This window comes from Nuphar pumila, chromosome 3, assembly GCF_984573655.1.
Source record: "Nuphar pumila chromosome 3, dmNupPumi1.hap1.1, whole genome shotgun sequence".
NCBI lineage: Eukaryota > Viridiplantae > Streptophyta > Magnoliopsida > Nymphaeales > Nymphaeaceae > Nuphar > Nuphar pumila.
In genome coordinates this window covers 112,230,291-112,253,516 of record NC_143251.1, presented here as the reverse complement: position 1 = coordinate 112,253,516, position 23,226 = coordinate 112,230,291, and the positions used below count along the sequence as shown (strand labels likewise).

At 37.2% G+C, this 23,226-nt stretch overlaps 1 protein-coding gene across 1 annotated transcript; it reads right to left on the bottom strand.

Annotated features, from left to right (window-relative positions):
• Positions 1 to 4,906: 4,906 nt before the first annotated feature.
• Positions 4,907 to 8,099, bottom strand: LOC149843323 (gamma-glutamylcyclotransferase 2-2-like). The gene is made up of 9 exons (XM_090001781.1): positions 7,869 to 8,099; positions 6,690 to 6,810; positions 6,527 to 6,603; positions 6,168 to 6,224; positions 6,025 to 6,081; positions 5,901 to 5,941; positions 5,714 to 5,785; positions 5,538 to 5,617; positions 4,907 to 5,376 (listed from the first exon to the last, which is right to left on the bottom strand). Exons 2-9 carry the CDS (start codon positions 6,796 to 6,798, stop codon positions 5,213 to 5,215), a joined length of 657 nt encoding a protein of 218 aa, XP_089857907.1. The 5' UTR covers positions 6,799 to 6,810; positions 7,869 to 8,099; the 3' UTR covers positions 4,907 to 5,212.
• Positions 8,100 to 23,226: the final 15,127 nt, after the last annotated feature.

The window sequence follows — 23,226 nt, the reverse complement described above, 5'->3', positions numbered from 1 at the left end:
AAACAGCAACTAAAACCTAAGCAACATCTAGAAAACATCAAAAACACTTCCTATACTGCATAAACAGAGTGTAACTACTGCTACTTAACTAACTTAAGGGCTTCAATTGGATTGCTTCAGCCGGCTAGAATCGCTCTCGCCGGATTGGATGTTAACTGTGAATCGATGCTAAGGAAGCCAAATTTTAATAAGAAACCAAACACAATTATGCCATGCACACTAAATACATCTTGTACTGAAATAATCTACGAATTAGAAAGTAAAACATGTAATGCTAATATTAACACAAAAAATCATCAAGGTTAGCCTAATTACATGAAACACATACACTGAATTAGCATCTACTTATTCACAACTCACATGGATTTAGAACGAAACACAACAAACGTAATCTGCTTGTACCAACTACAGAAATTTTCACAACTCACATGCATTCAGAACTAAACTAACTTATTCTAATATGCCGAAACAACAGAGACAAGCTAATTAGGCCACCACCGGCTAGAACTAGTCTGGTGCAATGAAGATTAAAACTACTAAATAAAAAGAAAATTTCACCTAAATAAACATCTAAACTACCTACAGTGCTTGTTTAAGCACTAATACATCTAACTACGGCTCACAGAAAATACAAAAATACATGTTGGGTTCTACGCTAAAAGAGAGAGTTAGAAGAGGACTTACCGATAGCCTCTTCCGGTGGTCCGAGGAATGAAGGGGTACGAGGAGAGGTGGTTCAAGCTCTGAAGAGGGCATCCCCCAAGCTGCTGGATATGGTTTGCTGCTGTTGCACATAGTTGGGTTGCAGCTGCATGGAAGGCGCCGATTGAGACAAGGGGAAGAAGCCGGCTAGAGTTCGGCCACCTACGAGTTGTAGACGGCACAACCAGTAGGTGAGATGCTCCACGTTGCTTCACCTGCACAACACAACACACAACAAATAAAACCTATTAGCACAACAAAACCATTAGAGAGTGAGAAGGGAGGGAAGGAACGAGCGGTAAGGAGAGGATGATGGAGCCTCCATGGTTGAGATAGCCGACCACTCCAACGATGGAGAAGGAAGATTTTGGAGAGAAGAAGAAAATGGTGATGGAGAAGATGGTGCGGAGGAAGGAGAGGAGAGAAGGGGAAGGAAAGGGGTGAGCTGAGTGATGTGTCTCCCAAGGCAGGAACAACATGAATAGGGTTTTGGGGGCGTTTTATAGAAGAGGCTCACATTTTGGCTTTTTCCAAAATGAAGATTAAAAACATAAGATTAGCTAGGCACCTCATTTTTGGGGGGTTTTATGCAAATCTTTTCCAATTTCGGGTTTGGGTCTAGTGGGGGAGTGTATTCTGGAGTTTTTGCCTTGATCCAGGGCCCAAATAGCCATTTGGATCCACTTTTGACCCGTTTTGCTCCGTGCTCCGACCCACTACACTAAAAATGTGATATCTCTCTTGTTTTAAGTTCGATTCGAACAAAATTTAAACTGTAACTCCATGACCTTTAAATGCATCTAAGTGAGGGTATTAAACCTATAAATGATGCATTTTTGTAATAAAAATATATTATAATTATGAGTAATTTACACATCATCAGGGTGTAAGCTCTACAACCTTAGATGGAACTTTGTTTAGGATACATGGTAGTGCAAATTGCTTATCCCTAGATTTTTTTGTGAAGATTTGAATGTACCAAGATGGACCTTGTCATATCCATTAAGGTTTTATTCCTTCGTTCTGCTACAACATTCTGTTGTGGTATTTAAGGCATATTTGTATGAGGAGCTATGTTATTATCAATGTAGGTCTTAAACTCATTAGAGCTATATTCACCTCCTCGATCAGATCTAATAACTTTGATTTTTCTTCATAATAATCATTCAACTTCATGTTTATATACCTTAAGTTTTTCTAGAGCTTCAGATTTCTTAGAGATTAGGTATATGTAGTCATACCTTGAGTAGTCATCTATAAATATGATGAAATCTGATTTTCTTTCATATGTTTCTATTGTTAAGGGTCCACAAATATTTGTGTACCAAAACTAGTAAGTCACATGACCTACTACCCTTAGGAAAATGTTTTCTAGTCATTTTACCTGATATGCATGGTTCACATTTTTAAGAGAAGGTAATAATCCCATGCGAATTATTCTTTTTATTTTATTGACATTTACATGCTCAAACCTTAAATACCCATGACTATTCGATTTGCCATATTCCTAATTATAAATAAATATTAGAATTAATAAAGCTTATTCAAACTAATATTTATAAATATAACTAATTTTTATCCTTATAAACTAGTTTATTATAAAATATGGTCTTTAAGTACGCAAGAAATTCTAAAAAATTGCTAAATTTAAGCATAATTTGACAAAAATAAGTAGCAAGTGGTTTTCAGAAACTCAGAACCACTTTTCTGCAATTTCAAAAAATAATATGAGAGGTTTTGTGTAAAAAAAATCACAGAAACCTGTTTTTGCAACTTTCTAAGTTAAACAAAAAGTTCTAACTCTCTTTCTATAATATCAAAAAAGTTCAGAGGCCCTGTTTTTTCAAAAACTCAATAAAGCATAACACTTTTTGAAATTTATGAGTTTATCAGAAAAGATAAACCACTTTTCTGTAATTTCTAGAAAAGTAGAAGCATTTTTAAGCAAAAACAAAAATAGAAACCTGAAAAAGAGTTTTTTTAGTTAAACAGAAAGATTCAACCCCCTTTTTGTAATTTTAGAAAAGATAAGTAGCCTTTTCTTAATTATTCAACAAACTATATATATATATATATATATATATATATATATATATATATATATATATATATATATATATGAAATATCCTAAGTTTAACAAAAAAGAAAGGAACCACTTTTCTGTAATTTTAGAAAAGTTGGTATATTGTTTTCTATTTTTCAGGAAAACCAACCACTTTTCGAATTTATAGGAAATTTCAGGTTTAAACTGAAATTTTATTATTATTATTATATATTTTTTTATGTAAAAAAGGCTTATGCGTTATGAGAAAGAAGGGAACCCGGTGGAGCGACGCTGGAGAGGCATCGAGTTTTTCGGTGCCCAATAGTCTGGCAAGGGATGGCCACTTCCTCAGGCTTGTCCGGCGATGCCCCGACAAGGTGAAGACCATGTTCCCCTTCTTCTTCCCTTTTTTTTGTTTTTTTTTTATTGTTTGTCTGTCGCTGCAGGCAGAAATCCAGCGTCGGTTTGGCGACAATACACCTCACTCGACGACACCCTGCTATCATTTCGACGACAACACACCGCACTAGACTAGGTGACCGGTGGTCACCACACGACCTCATAAGGCCTCTGCCTCTGTCTGCCGTTGCATGCAAAAATCCGATGATAAATACATCCTCCGATAGAAAAAGGGTGAGCGATTCTGGGCCTCCTTTTTTTTTAATGGCTTCAGCCGACGTCTTTGCAGGCATTTTTCGTTCAGTAATGCCTCTGTAGGTGTTTTTTGTTCGATAACGCCTCTCAACAGAGAGAGAGAGGAAAGAGGGAACCAAACCCTCTTTCTTCTCGTTCTTTTTTTTTATTTTACGTAAATTGTGAAAGCTTGGTTCATCAATTTGTTTAAATCAGAAAAATAAAACTGACCTCTTGTTTTGAATTTTGATTTTTCTTTATGTCTTTTTCTAGTGATGAGACACTGTCATCATCATCATTCAATTTCTGTGTCAAAACGCCTGCATACACATTGCTTTCGACACTGTCAGGGATCTGCCGAATATGCTCTGATACCAATGTTGAGACCTTTATATACGGATGCAGCATTGTAGTAGATTGACGATGTCAATGTTATGCTTGAAATCGTTAGGAAGTCCACATTCTTAACCCTTTGGTAGTAACTGAAACCATTACTTTCTGAGTGCTTGTATGATTCCTTGAATGATTCATCATCTATGTACCATACATCATCTATGTACCATACATTTTTCACTGCATTTATAGTTCGAAGAGTTCAAGTTTTTGAGACACACTTTTGAAAAAAATCCCTTGGTCCCCAAAAGACACGTCTCTTTCTTGCATTTAAGTATTGTGACTGTTTATACACAACTAAATTTTCAAAGTTCAGCAGTTGTCAGACAAATATTCCAATTAGATGCTTTCTGGCTCCCATGCCTGCTAATTGCAGTTGAGCCTGAGCTGAAATCGGTTTGAAGACTTTGGACCATACCATACCACGTGCTATACATAAACAAATAGTTTTCAGACTCGTTGAATATTTCAAGGGAATTCTCTCTCCCTCTCTACACCTTTCCCGTGGCCAACATGATCGTTTCTTTGGTCTTGCATGGCTTTGGGACCAGAAATCAGAAAATGCAAAAATTTCACTGTTGAAAGATAATCAAATATCCCCACAGAAATAAATTTTCAGAGTTCAGCTATTGGTCCTGCAAAGATTCCAATTGAATGCTTTCTGGCTCCAATGCCTAATACTTGCAGTTGAGCGAGCCACAGCTGAACTCGGTTTGAAGGCTTTGGACCATACCATACCACACCACGTGTATACATAAACAAATAGTTTTCAGACTCGTTGAATATTCTAAGGGAATTCTCTCTCTCTCTCTCTCAACCTTTCCCGTGGCCAACATGGTCGTTTCTTTGGGACCAGAAGTCAGAAAATGCAAAATTTCACAGATGGAAGATAAACTGCTATCCCCACAGAAATAATTTTTCAGAGTTCAGACAATCGGTCCTGCAAAGATTCCAATTGGATGCTTTCTGGCTCCAATGCCTGCCACTTCCAGTCGAGCCACAGCTGGAACTCGGTTTGAAGACTTTGGACCACACCATACCACGTGCTATACATAAACAAATAGTTTTCAGACTCGTTGAATAAAAGGAATTCTCTCTCTCTCTCTCCACACAAACAAAACTTAAACACGAAGTATAGAAAGTTTGTTTAAACTTTAAACTAAAGCAGAAAGAGAGGTTCCTCTCCATATGCATCCCCAAGAGGGGATGCAAAATACAAAAAAGAGGAGCAAAAATGGAAAAAAAAAATAGAGAACATGAAACTCAATCGCATGCTATAATGGATTTTAGTTTTAGGACCAGACTAGTTAGGAAACGCGAGGAGTGTGATATAGAGCAAATGAAAGCTGAGCAGCAACAAAGACGGTTAGAACGTGGATGCAGCATCCTTCTCTCCATCCTATACTTCGTGTTCTGTATGGTTAATTGTGTTTGTTGATTCAAGAGTCCAAGACGACAGTGGTTTCGGCGAAGGGATGGGGATGGATGAGCGCGAACTGGGGTTTGTGATGAGATGCACCACCGATCTTCTTCTTCTCCCTTGACCTTGCCAAGACCTTCCTAACTTCATTTGCCAGCTCAATCACATAACAATCTTCATGACCTGCATATTGTCATTTTATTACATTACTGCACCTTGAATGAATGATGATTCCATGGTATGAAAGGAAAGCATGCCCTTAGATTGCTTCTGTTGACCATGAAAATCAAGAAACCAATTGACATGATTATTAGTGAAGCTTGAATAAGAGGTCTGAGCTATACCAATATCAAACATGGCCTTCTCCAACAAGAACAGGTACTCTCTATTGTTTCCGCAAGGTCCAAAAGCCTTGGCAATTTGGCTGGAAAAACAAAAACAAAAATCTTTCGACTATCAGAGAGGAAAAGAAAATGTATTGAAGACAAAGATCTTGCTCTTCACTTTTAGATCTCTTTACCTTGCCATTTCCTCCAATGGCGCTGGACCCAAATAGTACTTGTTTCCTATTTTGTCTGGTGTGGAAGTAAATCTGAATATAATACCACAGAAGAGGTCTTAGTAAAATCTTTAACCAAAATAATAACAAGAAAACTTTCAAGCATTCTACTCCAGACAGTAAGAACTCGTGGTTGGAGAGTGCTTACACTAAAACACCTGTTATGGTTGGTGCCAGATCTTGTCCCTCCTGAAAAAATAAAGACTACTGTGATAACCACAATCACACGTTTTTGATTGTGCAAGAAAAACCAACTGGAGAAAATCATGTACCTTGTAGAAATCCACATGAATCTTCAGGTCATACTCGCATTCTCTTCTCTCCAAATACTGCAAACATTAACAGCTATTTCAGATTCTATTTTCATTTGTTTCCCTATTACATATGAAGAAGCAAAATGGTTTTAGATTCTCACCGCCATGGCCTCTCTTTCCTTTTGTATGCCTCCTTTAACACAGTAGGCAGCCCCCCACTATCAATGCAAGCAACAGAAAATTGTACCGTTAGTCCAAATTTGATACCAATTTGAGAAGATGAAAAATGGTATTATTAATTAAAAATTTTCCAATAAACACAAGAAACTGATTCAAAATTTGTTTATTTAAAGATTATCAGTTGGCTTGGCCTATGCACATGAGTCAATCATTTCGATAACAAAATTCTCGATTCAGCCAGTTACTGAAAGTTTTGTTGATGGTGGTTGCACAAGTGACTGAGAGATCACAGAAGCATGTAACAAATTGGTAGGACAAACAAGTTTTGGGCTTCACTTACACAGACTGCTCCTTCTACAGCCTCCAATGTGCATGTTCTTGCTGGGCTGTCTGGAGTTCCTCTATGATCTATGCAAGCTGAGATATCAACCAATATACATATGTGAATTAACCCGTCACCAAAGCCATAAAATCTGCTTTAGTAGGAAGCAGCGGGAGCTTACCCAGATCAAATACCCGTCTGTAGCCCTTGATGTATCCCATCATTTTTTCATCATATTCAAATCCAGGGTTCCAGACCAAAGAGGCATAGCCGAAAACCCAGAGAACCATCTTGCTTCCCTACTGAAACATTAATAGAAAATTCAAGTTGTGAGACGATACGGCCTTGAAGATTTGATCTTGGAGAACAAGCTCGAAACCAATAACCAAGATCTTCTTAAGACGTAGCATTTTTTTAATAAAACTAAAGAACAAAATAAAATGGATCCACTAGAATGCGATAAACAAATACTGTGAATTCTTAGAGCACCAAAACAGGGGAAGGAAGACTCTTTGTTAAAACCAAGCCAAGTGGGTGGTATTTCTCATTGAAACCTTTTAATCGCTATCTTGATGCATCATAAAAGATCAGAGAAAAGGGAAACAGCCAATATAACGGTTCTTTACTTTTCTAAGTTAATAGAGAAACTAAAATCTTTAAATGTGTACGTCAAGATCAGGAAAAAAGGTTAACGCCATGGAGTACAAATTGATGAAGAGAAACAACATGTTTAGAGGCCAATTTAGCTGGAATTTAACAGCCTCAGAGTAGTTACGCTTTTGATTCTCTTCAATGGGGAAGCCAAAAAAATGAGAAAGATGAATTACTTTGAGAAAGGAAATAACAAAAACTAAAACCTATGGTTCAATCGTTGTGACGACTAAGTGTGATGGTGATAAAGAAGAGCGGGCACAAGAAAGCAAGAAGTGAAGAAAACATGAACATCAAAATGAGGTTTCCTTCTTTCAACAAGAAGGAAGAAAAGGTTCCATCAGGCAAATCTCAACCAAAAAAGAAAAAAACAAAGCACCGAAAAGGGAACCAAGCAAGTCCGTTTGACACCAAATGCACAAATTACCCAAAAAGAAGACTCTTTTTCCTTTTTATAAGAGAAAAAACCCAAATTTTGATGTTGCCCCATTCTTCAATCAGAATAAAAGGAGAAAAAAAAAGGGTTTATTTCTTCTACCGACTCTTGTTAACCTTTTTTTCCCTCTAAATACTAAAACCCCCCAATCCCCATCATTGTTTCTGTCGCAGTCTAGCGTTTGATGACGGATCCCAACATTTTCCCCCAAACCCATAAAAAATTTCAGTACAAAATCTACAGATCACAGAGAGAGAGAGATCAAACTCTCACCCACAATGCAGAAGGCACGTGCGAACAAAACCAGACACACGTGCGAGCTCAACCTTCCTCCCGGCTAGCCACCACCAAGAAGAAGAATAAGACCAGGCACGTGTGAGAGATCCTTCCCCTCCCACCGATACTCTCTCCACACGTGCCGAGAACCCTTATTCCTTCTCTCTTCTCCCTTCGGTCTCTGAGAAGCTCCGAGAGAGAGAGAGAGAGAGAGAGAGAGAGAGAGAGAGAGATGACGCGTCCCTAAAAGGTGGAGGGAATGGTTTAAATAGAAGAAAGAGTCCCAGTGCAAAAAATCGAGGGGCGGGATGTCACGTGCCTATCGTGCACGTATGCATGTGGACATGAACATGATGCAACCCACCATGCATCCATGCATCATAACATGGATCCCTTCTTAGTGATCCATCCCACAGTTACCATAGTGTCCGTGATTGAATGAATATATTACGATCTGTTGCCATTATCTAACCCTCTTGGGGGTGGGGGCGTTCGTGTCACGGAAGAGACCGTGGAGCTCTCTTGCTCCAAAGCAGGTTATATGTCCCTCCTCCGAACAGGGCAGTTAGCTACATCTCATATTCGGGGGTCCCAAAGAGCACCACGTATGTAAGCATGTGCGTCTCATATCCTCATGTTTGTCAGCATTAATTAATATTGGAGTTTGATGTGATTGCAAAGACTTAAGTACCCTCTCCTCCATTGGTGCCAAAAAAAATGACGATTCTTGAAAAAGGAGTGATTGTAAAGACTTAAGTGCCCCGAAGATGATTATTTAAAACTCAGTCTCTGCACTGCAGGATTATCTGAGAAAGAAATCTCTCCTGGAGGAGGCCATGAACATCAACCCTCTCACTCACTCTCTCTCCCTTCTTTTTCTGCTTCTATGCACATCCAACAAAAGATCTTACATTGCTCCATCAAGCACCGGCTGACCTGCACATTCACTGTTGTGGAGCCTGATTCAGAGTTTTTACCCTTACAGGAGAAGGGCTTGGGGGCTCCTCCCAGTGTGGGTAGCATCATTCAACTAAATGAGTTGTAGATCCTGATTCAGAGTTTTTACCCTTACAGGAGGAGGGTTTGGGGGTTCCTCCCAGCGTGGGTAGCATCATTCAACTTGATTCGTTGTGGAGCCTGATTCAGAGTTTTTGCCCTTATAGGAGAGGGGTCTGGGGGCTCCTCCCAACGTGAGTAGCATCACTCAACTTGAAGAGTTGTGGAATCTGATTCAGAGTTTTTACCCTTACAGAAAGGGGGGTCTGAGGGCTCCTTCCAGCGTGGGTTGCATCATTCAACTTGATGAGTTGTGGAGTCTGATTCAGAGTTTTTGCCCTTATAGGAGGAGGGTTTGGGGGTTCCTCCCAGCGTGGATAGCATCGTTCAACTTGATTCATTGTGGAGCTTGATTTAGAGTTTTTGCCCTTATAGGAGGAGGGTTTGGGGGCTCCTCCCAGCGTGGGTAGCATCGTTCAACTTGATTCATTGTGGAGCCTGATTTAGAGTTTTTGCCCTTACAGGAAGGGGGTCTGGGGGCTCCCCCGGCACGGGTCCCGGGTGTCGTGGTCAAAAAATGCACAGGGTATCGTAGTGAGAAAGACATATTTTTGTGCCCCGAAGATGATTATTTAAGACCCAGTCTCTGCATTGCAGGATTATCTGAGAAAGAAATCTCCTCTGGAGGAGGCTATGAACATCAACCCTCTCACTCTCTCTCTCTCCCTTCTCTTTCTGCTTCTATGCACATCCAACAGAAGATCTTACATTGCTCCATCAAGCACCGGCTGACCTGCACATTGACTGTTGTGGAGCCTGATTGGAATAAATCAATAGAAAATCCAACAAGGAGCATGCCAGAATCAAGATGTGGATGTCAAGCGAGAATGGTGTTGTGCAACTCAAATAACATAAAATAATAGGGGTCTATTTTTTAGTTAAAATGAGAAATGAAATGACAATAGAAATCGCTGAAAATTTACAGAAATAAACTAGACTCAATAACGAAGACACCACTTTTTACGGATTTGGAATATTACCTCCGGTTAGGGAGATATGGCCCAGACAAGTTTGTCCTAATTCGGGTAGCGATTTGCGGAAGACAATACAAATCGCTATAGCGATTTGCGAAAGAATCTATAAATCGCTATAGCTATTTGCGGAAGACACTACAAATCGCTATAGCGATTTGCTGAAGACACTACAAATCGCTATAGCGATTTGCGATTTTTAGTGTCTTCCGCAAATCGCTATAGCGATTTATAGTGTCTTCCGCAAATCACTTTAGTGTTTCGTTGGAGACTCGAAAATACTACAAATTGCTATAGGAAAGCCCGATAATACTACAAATCGTTGTTGGAAGGCCAAAAAAAAAATTGGTCTGGAGGGCGCTGCCCCCCGAGCCCCCCACCAGGGGCGCCCCCCCTGGACCCCTGCCCGTTGACCGCGCAACGGGATCCGCGCCGGGGGCAGCCCCTGGACCCTCCTCCTGTAAGGGCAAAAACTCTAAATCAGGCACAGAAGTAGAGAGAGAAGGGAGAGAGAGTGAGAGGGTTGATATTCATGGCCTTCTCTAGGGGGAACTCTTTACCTCCCTTGATTTCTTCTCTAGAGAGGGAGAGGGTTTTACAGTGTTTTACGGAGAAGAAAGAAGAAGAAGATGACAATGAAAAGTTCAAACGGACATTTTTGATGGCTCAGGTTTGTTTCGTCGGATGACTATTGGATCGTCGGCTCACCATCGGATCGTCGACTCACTATCGTTTCGCCAGATTACCATCGGCGAAACGATTAAGGTTCGTTTCGCTGGATAGACTTTGAAGAGTCAACATCATCCTTGATTATCTAGATGGAAGACATGTTTGTCCTTTTTTTGAACTGTTTGTTTTTTCTTTTTTGAATGAAGGGCATTTTTGTCATTTTATCAAACGATTAAGGTTCGTTTCGCTAAGTAGACTTTGAAGAGTCAACATCATCCTTGACTTTCTGGATGAAGAACATGTTTATCCTTTTTTTGAACTGTTTGTTTTTTCTTTTTTGAATGAAGAGCATTTTTGTCATTTTCTCAAACCATCGCTTTATGAGAAGAATAGCAAGAAAGGGTACTTAAGTCTTTGCAACCGCACCACACTCAAATGCTAAGTGATGTCAACATACACGGGAATACGAGCCCCATGTGCTTATATACGTGGTGCTCATTTAGACCCCCGAACACAGACGTGGGATTTAGTGAATCATCGGGGGCGAACATACACCACCCTCTCCACGGAAACCATTACCGTGAAAAGGGTTCTAGCAGTGATTTTTTGGCTTCTTTTTTGGCTAAAATAGAGATCTCATGTTTGTGTTGCCGAGGTGGGCCCCACGAAGACACATCAAAAGTTATGTTTTTCTGCGAAATGCCCCAGTTTAGGTAGAGGGATATTAAGGGTTCAAAGTTGAGTAGGATGTGGTCAATATCATTGGCTAAACCGATTTGAATGTGGCTTCAGATTCAGATAGTGAAAAGCTCATACCATGTTTGATTTTTTTTACATGTAATCATATTGAGATATCGCCCTAAAAGGGGTTTGGCATGGTGAAATGGGACCTAGGCTGTTAGGCAAGTGGTCTAGGTTCAAATCTCGTGGGTATCATCCCTGTGGCAAGCCCACAGAATTTTACACTGTAAGGATAGCGACAGTAAATACAATAGGCAAAGCCGGCATGGCTAACTGGGTGGTTTATCTTTTCAGACCAATGCTGTCAGTATTGGTGTGTATCAGCCGATACAGAAAATCAATACACTTCACTATTGAATCAGCTATTTTTTTAGTAAATATAAAAAAAAAATCATAGTCATAAAAGAGAAAAAGGTAAATTTGTAAATGACAATAAAATAATGGAGCTTTTGTCGAGAGATGCATGGAAGGGATCCGCATTTATGGTATGGTTATGGCTCATGGGCTTCACACGAGGCGGCTGTCGCCGTGATGTTTAGATTCATTGAACCTGGACAATGTGCACGTAAGGTAGTGGTTTCCCCTCCCGTCCGCAGCTGCCATTGGGTTTCCGCCATCAACGGCACGCAACCAGATTCAATGTATGGGGACCTGATTTTAACACGCGGTGAAGAGCTATTTGCCCACGTGTTCAAATATCCACTCTGGAGAGGCCCGCAGATTTTTTATTTTCTTTTAAAGGCTAGCTGGGGTCAGGCGGACTCCTACCAGATATCTCTTAGGGATTCCAGCTTGGTACAGGACCCGCTTACCACATGGGATACCATAATCCATTCGTTCATTGCTAATTGCTATAGTTGGCATGACCCCATCTACCGGACGGGTCCCACCAGATCTCAAAACCAGTTCTAGTCATTTAGTCGGTTTATTGGATCGGGAGTCCGAACTTTACCATGAGTGGTTTTTTTGGTTGGCCATAATCGATAAAAAGTGTGTTTTGGATCTCGCAGATCCGATTTAAGCCAATGATGTCCGATTTATAAGCATATGGTCACGTTGGGTTGTGTTGCGTTTGGTTTGTTCCGGTTAGGATTCAAATCATATAACGATATTTTGAAATATCATGATATATTTATGAAGACAGATAAAATCATTGAAATTTCGTGATATTTTCAATGCATTAGTTATTTTCAATATGTCATGACATTATCTTGTTATTAACCCATTCTAATGGTTTGTATTTGCATATTTTCTTCACACACGCATATATTAAAAAACATAGGTGCACGTTGTATTCACTCAATCTGATCTCATAAATGTATTCAACATGGTCTCTTTGCTATATTTTTATGTAAAAACATGATTTTGTGAATCATGAAATTATGGTACATCGTGGGTTCTTGTTTTTTTAAGCTGTTTCATAGTTTATTTTCTACTTAAGTAACTATGAAGATTACATCTATAAGGTTAGATCTAGGGGAGGGCAACGGGTCAGGCAGCCCTGTGGGCCAAGGCAACCTGGTCGGCCATGGGCTAAGGTTTTAGGCCCGGGCCCATTAGTTACCTTTCTGAAACCTGATGTGCCTGAGTTATTTATTAATTTTTTAACAATATAAAAATTTAAAAATTAACTATTGTATATATAGTAATTTAACTTGACAACTATTACTATTTACCTAATTAGTTACATTATTTTATGAAAAACTAGAGAAATAATTAATTGGGTGCATGAGAAGTTGGGAGGTTGTTAATTATTACTATTTACAATGGATTTGGGCAGGGCCGATTCCGGCCCGCTTCACATTGGCTCGTTGGGTCAATGGGCTGCTCTTTAAACCCGAGCTCGCTAAGAACTGAACCAAAACCTGACCCATTAGTAAAAAGGGCGAGCCATCTTCGGACTGAGCCGCACTTAAAGCCTGGCAGGCCAAGCTCTAAATGGGCTGGCCAGATGCCCATGTAGACATATTCAAGAGAAAAGAAAAAAGAATCCATGAAAGTAGCAGTTCACACATTAGTTCTCATATTTTTAATTCTCATATTCTAGTGATTATATATGTGTGTGTGTCTGCGCGCCCTTAAAATAACAGTTTAAAGGATCATTTGCATGAGCCCGAGCGTAAAGGTCACACAAGTAGCATGCACTATTATGATTCAAGTTCATAATTTAAAGTTCAAAGTTTAATTGACAAGCCCCCAAAAAGGCATTGGGGAGTCAACTTTGTACATTTTAAATCTATTATGCGAGCTCCACTTGTCTGATAGGAGAAATTAGTGCACGTCACCTTGTATTGAAACATTGCAAGTTCAAATTTAAATAATATATATGTGTGTGCGAGCACACATGCACGCTTTAGAAAGACTGGTCTAAATGGCCATTTGCATGAGCCCATAAAGGTCAAACGAGTAGCATGTGTTATAATGGTTCAAGTCCATAGTCCAAAGTTAAATTGATAAGCCCTTTAAAGGTTTTGCCCTCTAAGTCAACCCATTGTGTTTTTTTCTAAAATGATCAATGTGAGATCAATGGGGTAGTTAGTGGAAGCCACCTTGTATTGAGATGTTGTAAGTTCAGATTCCAATGATATGATTGTATAACTGGTGGGGGTTTGCTTAACCGCAACTTGCCTATCCAAAAATAATAATAATAATCAATGTAGAACTAAATAAATTTTATAAAGTTAACTTTTCCTCTAAAATTCATTTCTCAAAATACTTAGGCAAAGAGAGGGTTATTTGACCAAGAAGTTTGGTTCATAAGGCTAATAATTTTGAACCAAAACCCCAACAAAATTTCTATTGTGTTTACCGAATCTTTTCTGTTAGAATTGATATGTTAATTTTTAGAATTTCACAAGTAAAGTGCCTTTTTTTCATGAGCTTGGTCAATGATCTATTTTTCTCTTCAATTATTGATACTGACTTTGTAGGTTACTTCTTGTTTCCACTTGACCCTGGTCCTACCTTGGCTTGTTTCAACCACCCCTACAGGCACGTTTTCAATGATCTTTAGAATAAACCATCCAAACTAACAAAGTCAACTAGAACTTGGAAGACCAACTTAACAATGCAAAGTTTGTCCTTAAAAAAAAGTAAGAAGAATTCAAAGTTTTGGATATGGTCATTAAAAACCCACACCAAAATATTATTAGAGTTGACCCAAATTGACCTGAATAATATTCTAGTTCTTGTTTGCAATGATTTTTAGCAGACGTCTCTGATGCAACCCGACCCGACCCGAATATTTTATATGTGCTTTTAAGTACAACTGCATATCTTAAGCTTTGTCATAGGGATATTTCAATTTACTCTCTTGTCATGTCCCTTTATATATCATTCTTAAGTAAAAACTGCAGAAAACAATATACCCTTGTCCCTTTAGGTGTGTCGATGTGAGCACTCTTTAAAGTATCTAAACGGGTTCAGGCAGATTCAAGTGCACCCTGATGAGTTGGATATCTGACCTAAATGGAGTTGGTAAATGAGCCGCATGAACGGAACATGGCATGTTCAAGCTCGGCTCGTTTACCAGTTGACCTCGTGACTCGGCTCATTTGTCTAGCTGAGTTGAGCTCGAGCTTAGCTCATGCCTCAACATGACGAGCTGAACACGAGCTTGTTCGTATCAAATAATCCATGTTAATTATTACATAGAACGGATATATATAGGCTATAGCATGTTTCTATATATGGTACGTAATTGTTTGTAATATTTTTCATGCATCTTTTTTTTTTATATTTATATTCTATGCATTCTTCTCTTTATATATTATAAATAAAATATATAAATATTTTATCTATACAAGTTCACCTGAGCTGAGCAGTGTTGAATACCTTGTGCTCAGGCTCGCCTTGTTTAAACTGAATGAGTTGCTCACCAATTAGATAAATAAAAAATGAACATATTGGTCTTGTAAAATAATGCCTTTTCTAAAAATGCTCCACAATTTGCCAAAATCATTCTCATGTTCTAAATTTTGATTCTCAACTTATTTAAGACATTTTTGCCCAACCTCAAGTATAGCACGACCTTCACAAATTATGTTTGTGAATGTTCCCAAAATGTACAAGGGGCACATGAAGGAGGATATTTGCAAATGTGTGAGAACATTTGTATTAAAAAATTAGGACATTCGCAAATGTAAGAGTATTTAGTTAAAGGAGGTCACAAATATAGTACCACTTTTACAAATCAAGTTTATGAATGTCTTCAAAATGTGCAAACCTCTTTTTACTAAAATCGCATAAAGGGCACAAGCAGAAGGACGTTCACAAATGTTCTCATTCACAAATATGATAGAATTAATTAAAGGAGGTTTACAAATATAGTATGACCTTCGCAAATCATGTTTGTAAATATCCTCAAAATGTGTGAATCTTATTTTACTAAAATCACGTAAAAAAAATAGGAGGATGTTCACAAATATGTGAGGACATTCGCATGCGAGTGTCAGAACATTTACAAATTTAAGAGTATTTAGTTAAAGAAAGTCGACAATATAGTACAACCTTCACAAATAATGTTTTTGAATGTTCTCAAATAATTGAACCTCCTTTTAATAAATCCTTTTACTAAATACTCTCACATTTGTGAATGTTCTAACCTTCGCATGTGAATGTCCTCACGCATTTGTTAACGTCATCCTACCTATGCCCCTTAAAAAAATTTAGAAAAAGAAGGTTTGCATACTTTTAAGGCATTTTTAGACATGATTTGTGAAGGTCATGTTATATTTGCGAAAGTGCAAAAATATCATTAAAATTTTGAAAATTAAAATTTTAGAAGTGAAAAAATATTAGCAAATTATGAGGCATTTTAAAAAATGCACTATTTTTACAAACAGTTAGTTTCCGTTATATAAACCAATCACAAACAAGGTCATGACGAGTTGAACCAAGCCAAGTTACGAGCGGAACAGTTTATTTACCTGCTCTAGCAATCAAGAGGCCAAGCTGAGACAAGGCAATGAGGCTTTGTCTTGTCAAGCTTGGTCAGCAACATAAACTGGGCACGACCGGGTCCTAATCTATCATCCATAGCTTCCTTTGTTTTTCAATTATTACAATTAAAAATGACTCAAAATCATGTCATATTTATACTAGTGTCATAAATCTCTATTTGGATTTTCTGGGCAAGAAAAAATCTCACAAATAAATTTCTTAAAAGAATATTTTTGGGAAACCTTGGTAAAATTTTTGGCATATATAAAATTAAAAATATAAGAATAGGATATAAATTTACTACAGTGGTCTGCAAATTCCAACTAGTAAAAAACACTTTTTTCACTTTCTTTTTCAGTAGATCTATGGTCGCTTATTATAGCTAGGTCTGAGTGCTTTTGTTTTTTTTTATGAAATTTTGTTTTGTGTATAGGTTAGTGCAAGTTAGATTTTTTTTCTGTTCTTTTAACTTGGGTTACATCGATTTCTTTAAATTCAATAATGCATTAGTGCATCGTTTGTTTTTTTTAGATTCAATGTTGATCACGTCCTGCGTGATTGACATTAACTTAAATCTTCTTTAGTAGCATAGTTCAGTTTAGACAAAGTATATCTTTTGATTTTAGTAATTCGTTTGATTCAATAGTTTAGCCATAAATTACTTAGAACTAAAAGTCATTTTTCGTCCAATCGATTGATTAGATTAGGCTGCAACGCTTTAGAGTTTAAGTCATTTTACATTAGATCAGAAGAGGTTAATCTGCAATATTTTCTTTTCTTTTTTATCATCTAGTTCGCATCCTTTTAGCATTGTAAAATGAAAGATCAAGACATAGGCATTTACGTGGTTCGGCCAGTATGGCCTACATCCACAACACAACTAAAAGCTTAGATTCTTGTTATTAAACCAGTAGTACAAAAGGCTTTATATAGCCCAACCATGAGAGGCGATAAACATAAAATAAAGGAAAAGTAAAACTTTCCAAAGAGGAGAAAGGAAGGCCCGGGTTGCACAGAAGGAAAGATAATCTTAACACTCCCCCTCAAGGGGAGAATGTATATCAAAACAACCCCACTTGCTCAGGTTGATTTTAAATTGTGCACGACTTAATCCCTTAGTAAGAGCATTAGTAAACTGATCTTGACTCTTGGTGAAAGGAGTACATATTTCTCCTTTTTGAATTTTTTCTCTGATATAGTAGCAATCAATCTCGATGTGCTTCATTCTTTCGTGAAAAACTAGGTTGGCAGCAATGTGAATCGCTGACTTGTTATCACAATACATATTAATTGGCATATCAACGCTAACTCCCAATTCGGTGCGAAGAGACTTGGTCCATATCAGTTCGCAAGCAATAGAAGTCATTGCACGATATTCAAACTTAACACTGGATCTTGAAACCGTGTTTTGTTTTTTGCTTTTCCAACAAGTAATATTTTCTCCAACAAAAATACAATATCCTGTGGTAGACTTTTTGTCTGAAGACCCCGCCCAGTCTGCATCAGAGTAGCCTTCAATTTTATGGTGGTTATTTCTGGTATAAAGAATACCCTGCCCAAGACTACTTTTGATATATTTGAGAATATGATCAATAGCGTTGGCATGGCATGGCATTGGGTCATGCATATATTGACTAATAACATTGACAACATGGGCAAGATCTAGTCTTGTCATAGTGAGATATATAAGTTTTCCTACTAGCCTCTTAAATTGTTCAACATATCCTTTTGAAAGACTTTCTTCATCAATATCAAACTTAGCATTAGTCTCAATAGGAGTATCTGCAGGCTTAGATCCAGTTTTACTTGTTTCTTTGAGAAGGTCCAAGGCATATTTTCTTTGAGATAGAAAAATACCCTTTTTAGAGTATGCAACTTCTATTCCAAGAAAGTACCTTAATTTTCTTAAATCTTTAATATCAAAGGCCTTATGAAGGTACTTCTTGGTATTGAGAATTTCATCATTATTTCCTGTTATTATAATATCATCAACATATACCAATACAATAGTGAGATTATGACGATTTTTAAGAACAAAGAGAGAATTATCGGAGATGCACCTTTTAAAACCTTTTTTCTCAAGAGCAAGACTTAGTTTAAGATACCAAGCTCGCAGAGATTATTTTAACCCATAAATAGCCTTCTTTAATTTGCAAACTAGTTTTGGATTTCCCTCTTGGGGGTGTCCATGAGGTAACTGCATATAAACTTCTTCTAGATCTCCTTGAAGAAAGACATTTTTAACATCAAGCTGAAACATTTTCCAATTATAATTGCAAGCCACAAACTAAAGAATCTGAAGGCTATTCATTTTTGCCACTAGTGCAAACATTTCTTCATAATCAACATCATAGGTTTGAGTAAATCCCTTAGCCACCAAGCAAGCCTTAAAGCGCTCTATAGTACCATCACTCTTATATTTTGTTTTATAGACCCATTGACATCATACAATCTTTTTATCTTTGGGTAGCTTGCAAATTTCCCAAGTTTCATTTTTATTTAAGGCATGTAATTCCTCCATCATAGCTTTAACCCAAATATCCTTACTTTTTGCCTCATTAAAGGTGGCGGGTTCTTGCACAATAGAACTAAGAAAAACAACATACCTTTTTGAGAGATGGTTGTAACCAATGCATTTTTCAATAGGATGATCTTCTTATAGATTGCTCATTCGGCTGATTGAATGAATCACTTGGCTGTGTGGTTTGGATATCACTTGGATGAATATGGATGTTGTCAGCTTCAATTGGTATCACATCATCAAAAGGATTAACATTGGGAAGCACAATATAATCAAATATATCTTTCTCTCCTTAATGAAGTTTTTTGGATTCATCAAAGTTTTCTAAAAAATAGGGAGTAGCTTCATCAAAGCTAACATCTCTAGAGATATATAAACGACTATGAGTAACATCATAGCATTTATATCCTTTTTTGGATGAAGAATATCCTAAAAAAAGATGTTTAATAGCACGAGAAGTCAATTTATCCTTTTCATATGGGCTAGTGGATACAAACACAGAACATCCAAAAGTCTTAAGATGACTAAGACTCACTTTCCTTCCTTTGAGAATTTCCATCAAGACATTTACTAGGAAGCCGGTTTATCAGATAACAGGCAGTAAGAATAGCATCACTCCAAAAGTATTTAGGAACATTCATTTGAAAAAGTAAGACAGGTTTTTTCCAACATATGCCTGTTTTTTCGTTCGGCGACTCCATTTTGTTGAGGTGTTCCAACACAAGAAAATTGATGGTCAATGCCATTTTATTTTGCAAAAATCTCAAAGAACTGATTTTTGAATTCAATTCAATTATCAGACCGAATAGCTTTAATTTTGGCTCTATATTGAGTCTCAAAAAACCTGTAAAACTCCCTAAACTTAAAAATCACTTCATTTTTTGTTTTCAACAAATATATCCAAGTAAGTTTGAAGAAATCATCTATAAAGGTCACATAATATTGAAAACTAGAATATGAGTCAATGGGGGTTGCCCCCCACACATCAGAATGAATCAATTCAAACATGCAAGAAGAAACAATCTCTGAATTAGGAAAAGGATGACGTGATAATTTTGCAAGTCTACAAATATCACAATTATTGCAATCAAATTTATGACCAAAAAACAAGCTCTCAATAGCATAATTAGATGGATGTCCAAGCCGAAGATGCCATGATTTACTTTATTCTCCCCTTAACATGAAAGCTCTACATTTTTGCTCGAGAATATAAAGCTCATGAACTTTTTTTCCTTCACCAATCGTCCTCCTCGTCTTGCGGTCTTGAAATAATACATTAGTTGAAGAAAATATGACAGTGCAATCAAATTCTTCAACTATTCTGGCAACCGATAGCAAATTTGATGTAAACTGAGGAATGTAAAGAACTTTGGAAACATACTGATTGTTAAAGAAATGTATTTTTTCAACTCCTTCCACTTGAACAACTTTTCCATTGGCAACAGTAACAAGTCTTTTGTAATGATCATAACTGAAATCTTCAAGAAGAGAAACATTTTTTGCAATATGTTCTGAAGCTCCACTATCAATTATCCAAGTGTCATAATAGTTAGAATATATACCTTTATTTGAAGAGGATATGGCAGAATGAGAGAAAACAGTTTTGGTTTGTCCATCTTTTAAAGATTGGAGAAGATCAAAGATTTTGTCTAAAGCTTGAGTGTTATCAGTTCTTCGTTCTATAGCAGCATGAACCTGTTCCTTTTTTGGTCTTTCAGTGCCAGGTCGACCATGTAAAACCCAACATCACTCACGAGAATGTCTCTCTTTTTTTGCAATAAGTGCAAAACCATTTCTTGGTTTTACCCTTTCCACGATCATCAAGAGTTTTTAAGGATTCTGTTTTAACACTGAAGGCAGTCTTATCAAGAGTTTCAATTCTGCTGACATGGTTCATAACTTTCCTTCTTGATTCTTCTCTCATAAGAGTAGCAAAGATAGAGTTTAATGAAGAAAGCTCAAAATTCATAAGGATCTGACTTCTCATTTGTTCAAAATCAGATCCAAGGTCAACGAGTAATTGAAAAATGCGTTCTTGCTCTTTGGCTTTATGGAGAAGCCAAAAATAAGTGATAGTAGGAGAATAGGAGTCTAATTCATCCCACATCATACACATTTTACTTAAGTACTCATTGAGAGGAAGATCACCCTTTTTTAAATCATGTATGCCTTGAGACAACTGATACATTCAGGCAATATTATATTGTTCTCCATACAGTTCACTAGTTGATCGCCAAACATCTTTAGCAGTATTATGAAACAAAAAACCTTCAACAATTTTTGGTTCCATAGAGTTAAGTAATCATGACATAACTAAGTCATTATTGGATTTCCAATCATCATATTTTGGATCTAACATTCCAGAATTAATGATTTTCCCGGTTATAAAACCAAGTTTAGATTTGTCACTCAAATAGAGCGTAACAGCCTTAGACCAAGCAATATAGTTTGTTCCATTTAAGAATATGGATGCGATTTTAGAGCTAGGACTGACTTGTTCATGCATGAAAATAGTCGTGTTGGATGAAGATTGGCTAGAATTTTCATAGTGCCAATCTGCCATGATGATATCCGATAAAAAAATGATTGCAACCCAACAACCTCTCTAACTGATCTAATATGCAAATAAGCTTCACCAGCATAACACTCTGCTCGGGCTACACCATGATGGTAAAACAACAATAGACGCACAACAGATTAATCAGAATCTTTGAATCTCGGATATGCAGTAGCACAAAGAATATCCAAAATCTCACATTATGTTCGTGTACAAAAAACATTTGCAACAACCCTCTTGACAATATGATATGCAGATTAGATCTGCAGCAAAAAAAAGAATGGGCAGAGTGATCCAAATTGAGAAGGATACACTCTGCAACTCCAAACAACAGAAGCACAAATCAATAAAGGAGTACCACCAGATGTAACACCAGGGAGGCCGCACGATCAAGGAGGTTGAACACCAGCAGGTGCTTGGTGACAACAACAACAACAACAACGTCCCTGCTATCTTGAATAGCAGCAAACACCTGTTGACAATAGCAACATCAACTTCTCTGTTGTCAGGGCATGAGACGATCGCAAGAACCAGCAACACAGTGTTGCCGGATGCTGGAAATGCTTCAAAATATTAATCTGGAACAACAGGCCACCCAAGCTTGCAGAAATCAACACAGCATCACCCAAACTTAAAAAAAATCAACGCATAGAAAGAAAATGTTCATATCCCGTTCTGTTCATGCTCTGGGAATTGGGAATGCCATGGATCGCTATCGCAGGAACTTGTAAAAATCCTAGCAGCTTTGATACCATGTAAAATGAAAGATCAAGACAAAGACATTTACGTGGTTCAGCCAGTATGACCTACATCCACGACACAACCAGAAGCTTATATTCTTGTTATTAAACCAGCAGTACAAAGGGCTTTATATAGCCCAGCCATGAGAGGCGATAAACATAAAAAAAAGGAAAAGCAAAACTTTCTAAAGAGGAGAAAGGAAGGCTCTGGTTGCATAGAAGGAACAATAATCTTAACAAGCATTAGTATAATTGCATATGATTTTATTTACTTTTCTTCTTTAGTCGGTTAAGAACTAAACATTAGTTTAAAGCCTTGATCAGTCCATGCATTATAGTTTTAAAATGTAGTATTTCCTTTAGCATAGTGTAGCTGTAAGTATTGACGTGACGTGAATTCATCTTATAAGATTTGGTATTCACATTGTTTTATAGATTAAGCTTTGACTTTGTTGGTCTTACTCGTTTGGTAGCTTTAGGTTAGTATAATATATTATTTATTTTATGGTTAGTCAAGTAGTCTAGATGTATTTAGCGAATGTCTTTCATTTTGTGAGTGCAGTTTTATTTTCTTGAATTAATGGTTAGCTTAGTCATTTCAGATTTAATTAGTTTTCTTTATAAAGTTTTACGATAATTAATTTAGCCCCATGACTTTCTTTAGCATATAGTCAGTTTCTTTCTTATTTTGATTCAGATTAGTTGTTTTATATTTGTTACTTAGTTTGTTAGTTAGTTTTACTAATTCGTCTTTTAGTAGTATATTATTAGTTAGTTTAGACATGCGTTCTTATTGGATTTTTAATGAATTAAATCTTAGATCTTGTTTAGTTTTCTCCATTTTTGATGTGTTCTATTTTTTATTCTTGCAGGAAAATATTTGGACGTGTGGTGAAACTCTTTTTGTGCCCTCAAAGTACCCTTTGAGGTCCTCTCAGGCCCTCAGAAGTGCCCTCAAAAAAATCAAAAGTTCAAGAAAACAAGCATTACCTAAAGAGGGAAACATAAAGGGAGGCAAATCAATTCAAGAAGGGAACAAAAGACTCAAGCACTGAAGATCTTTTTCTTTATTTTTAGACTAGGATTTTCTTTATTTAATTCATTGGGTTTGTAATAAGGCCACTTAATTATTATTTTTATTTGTTTAATCCCTCTGTAG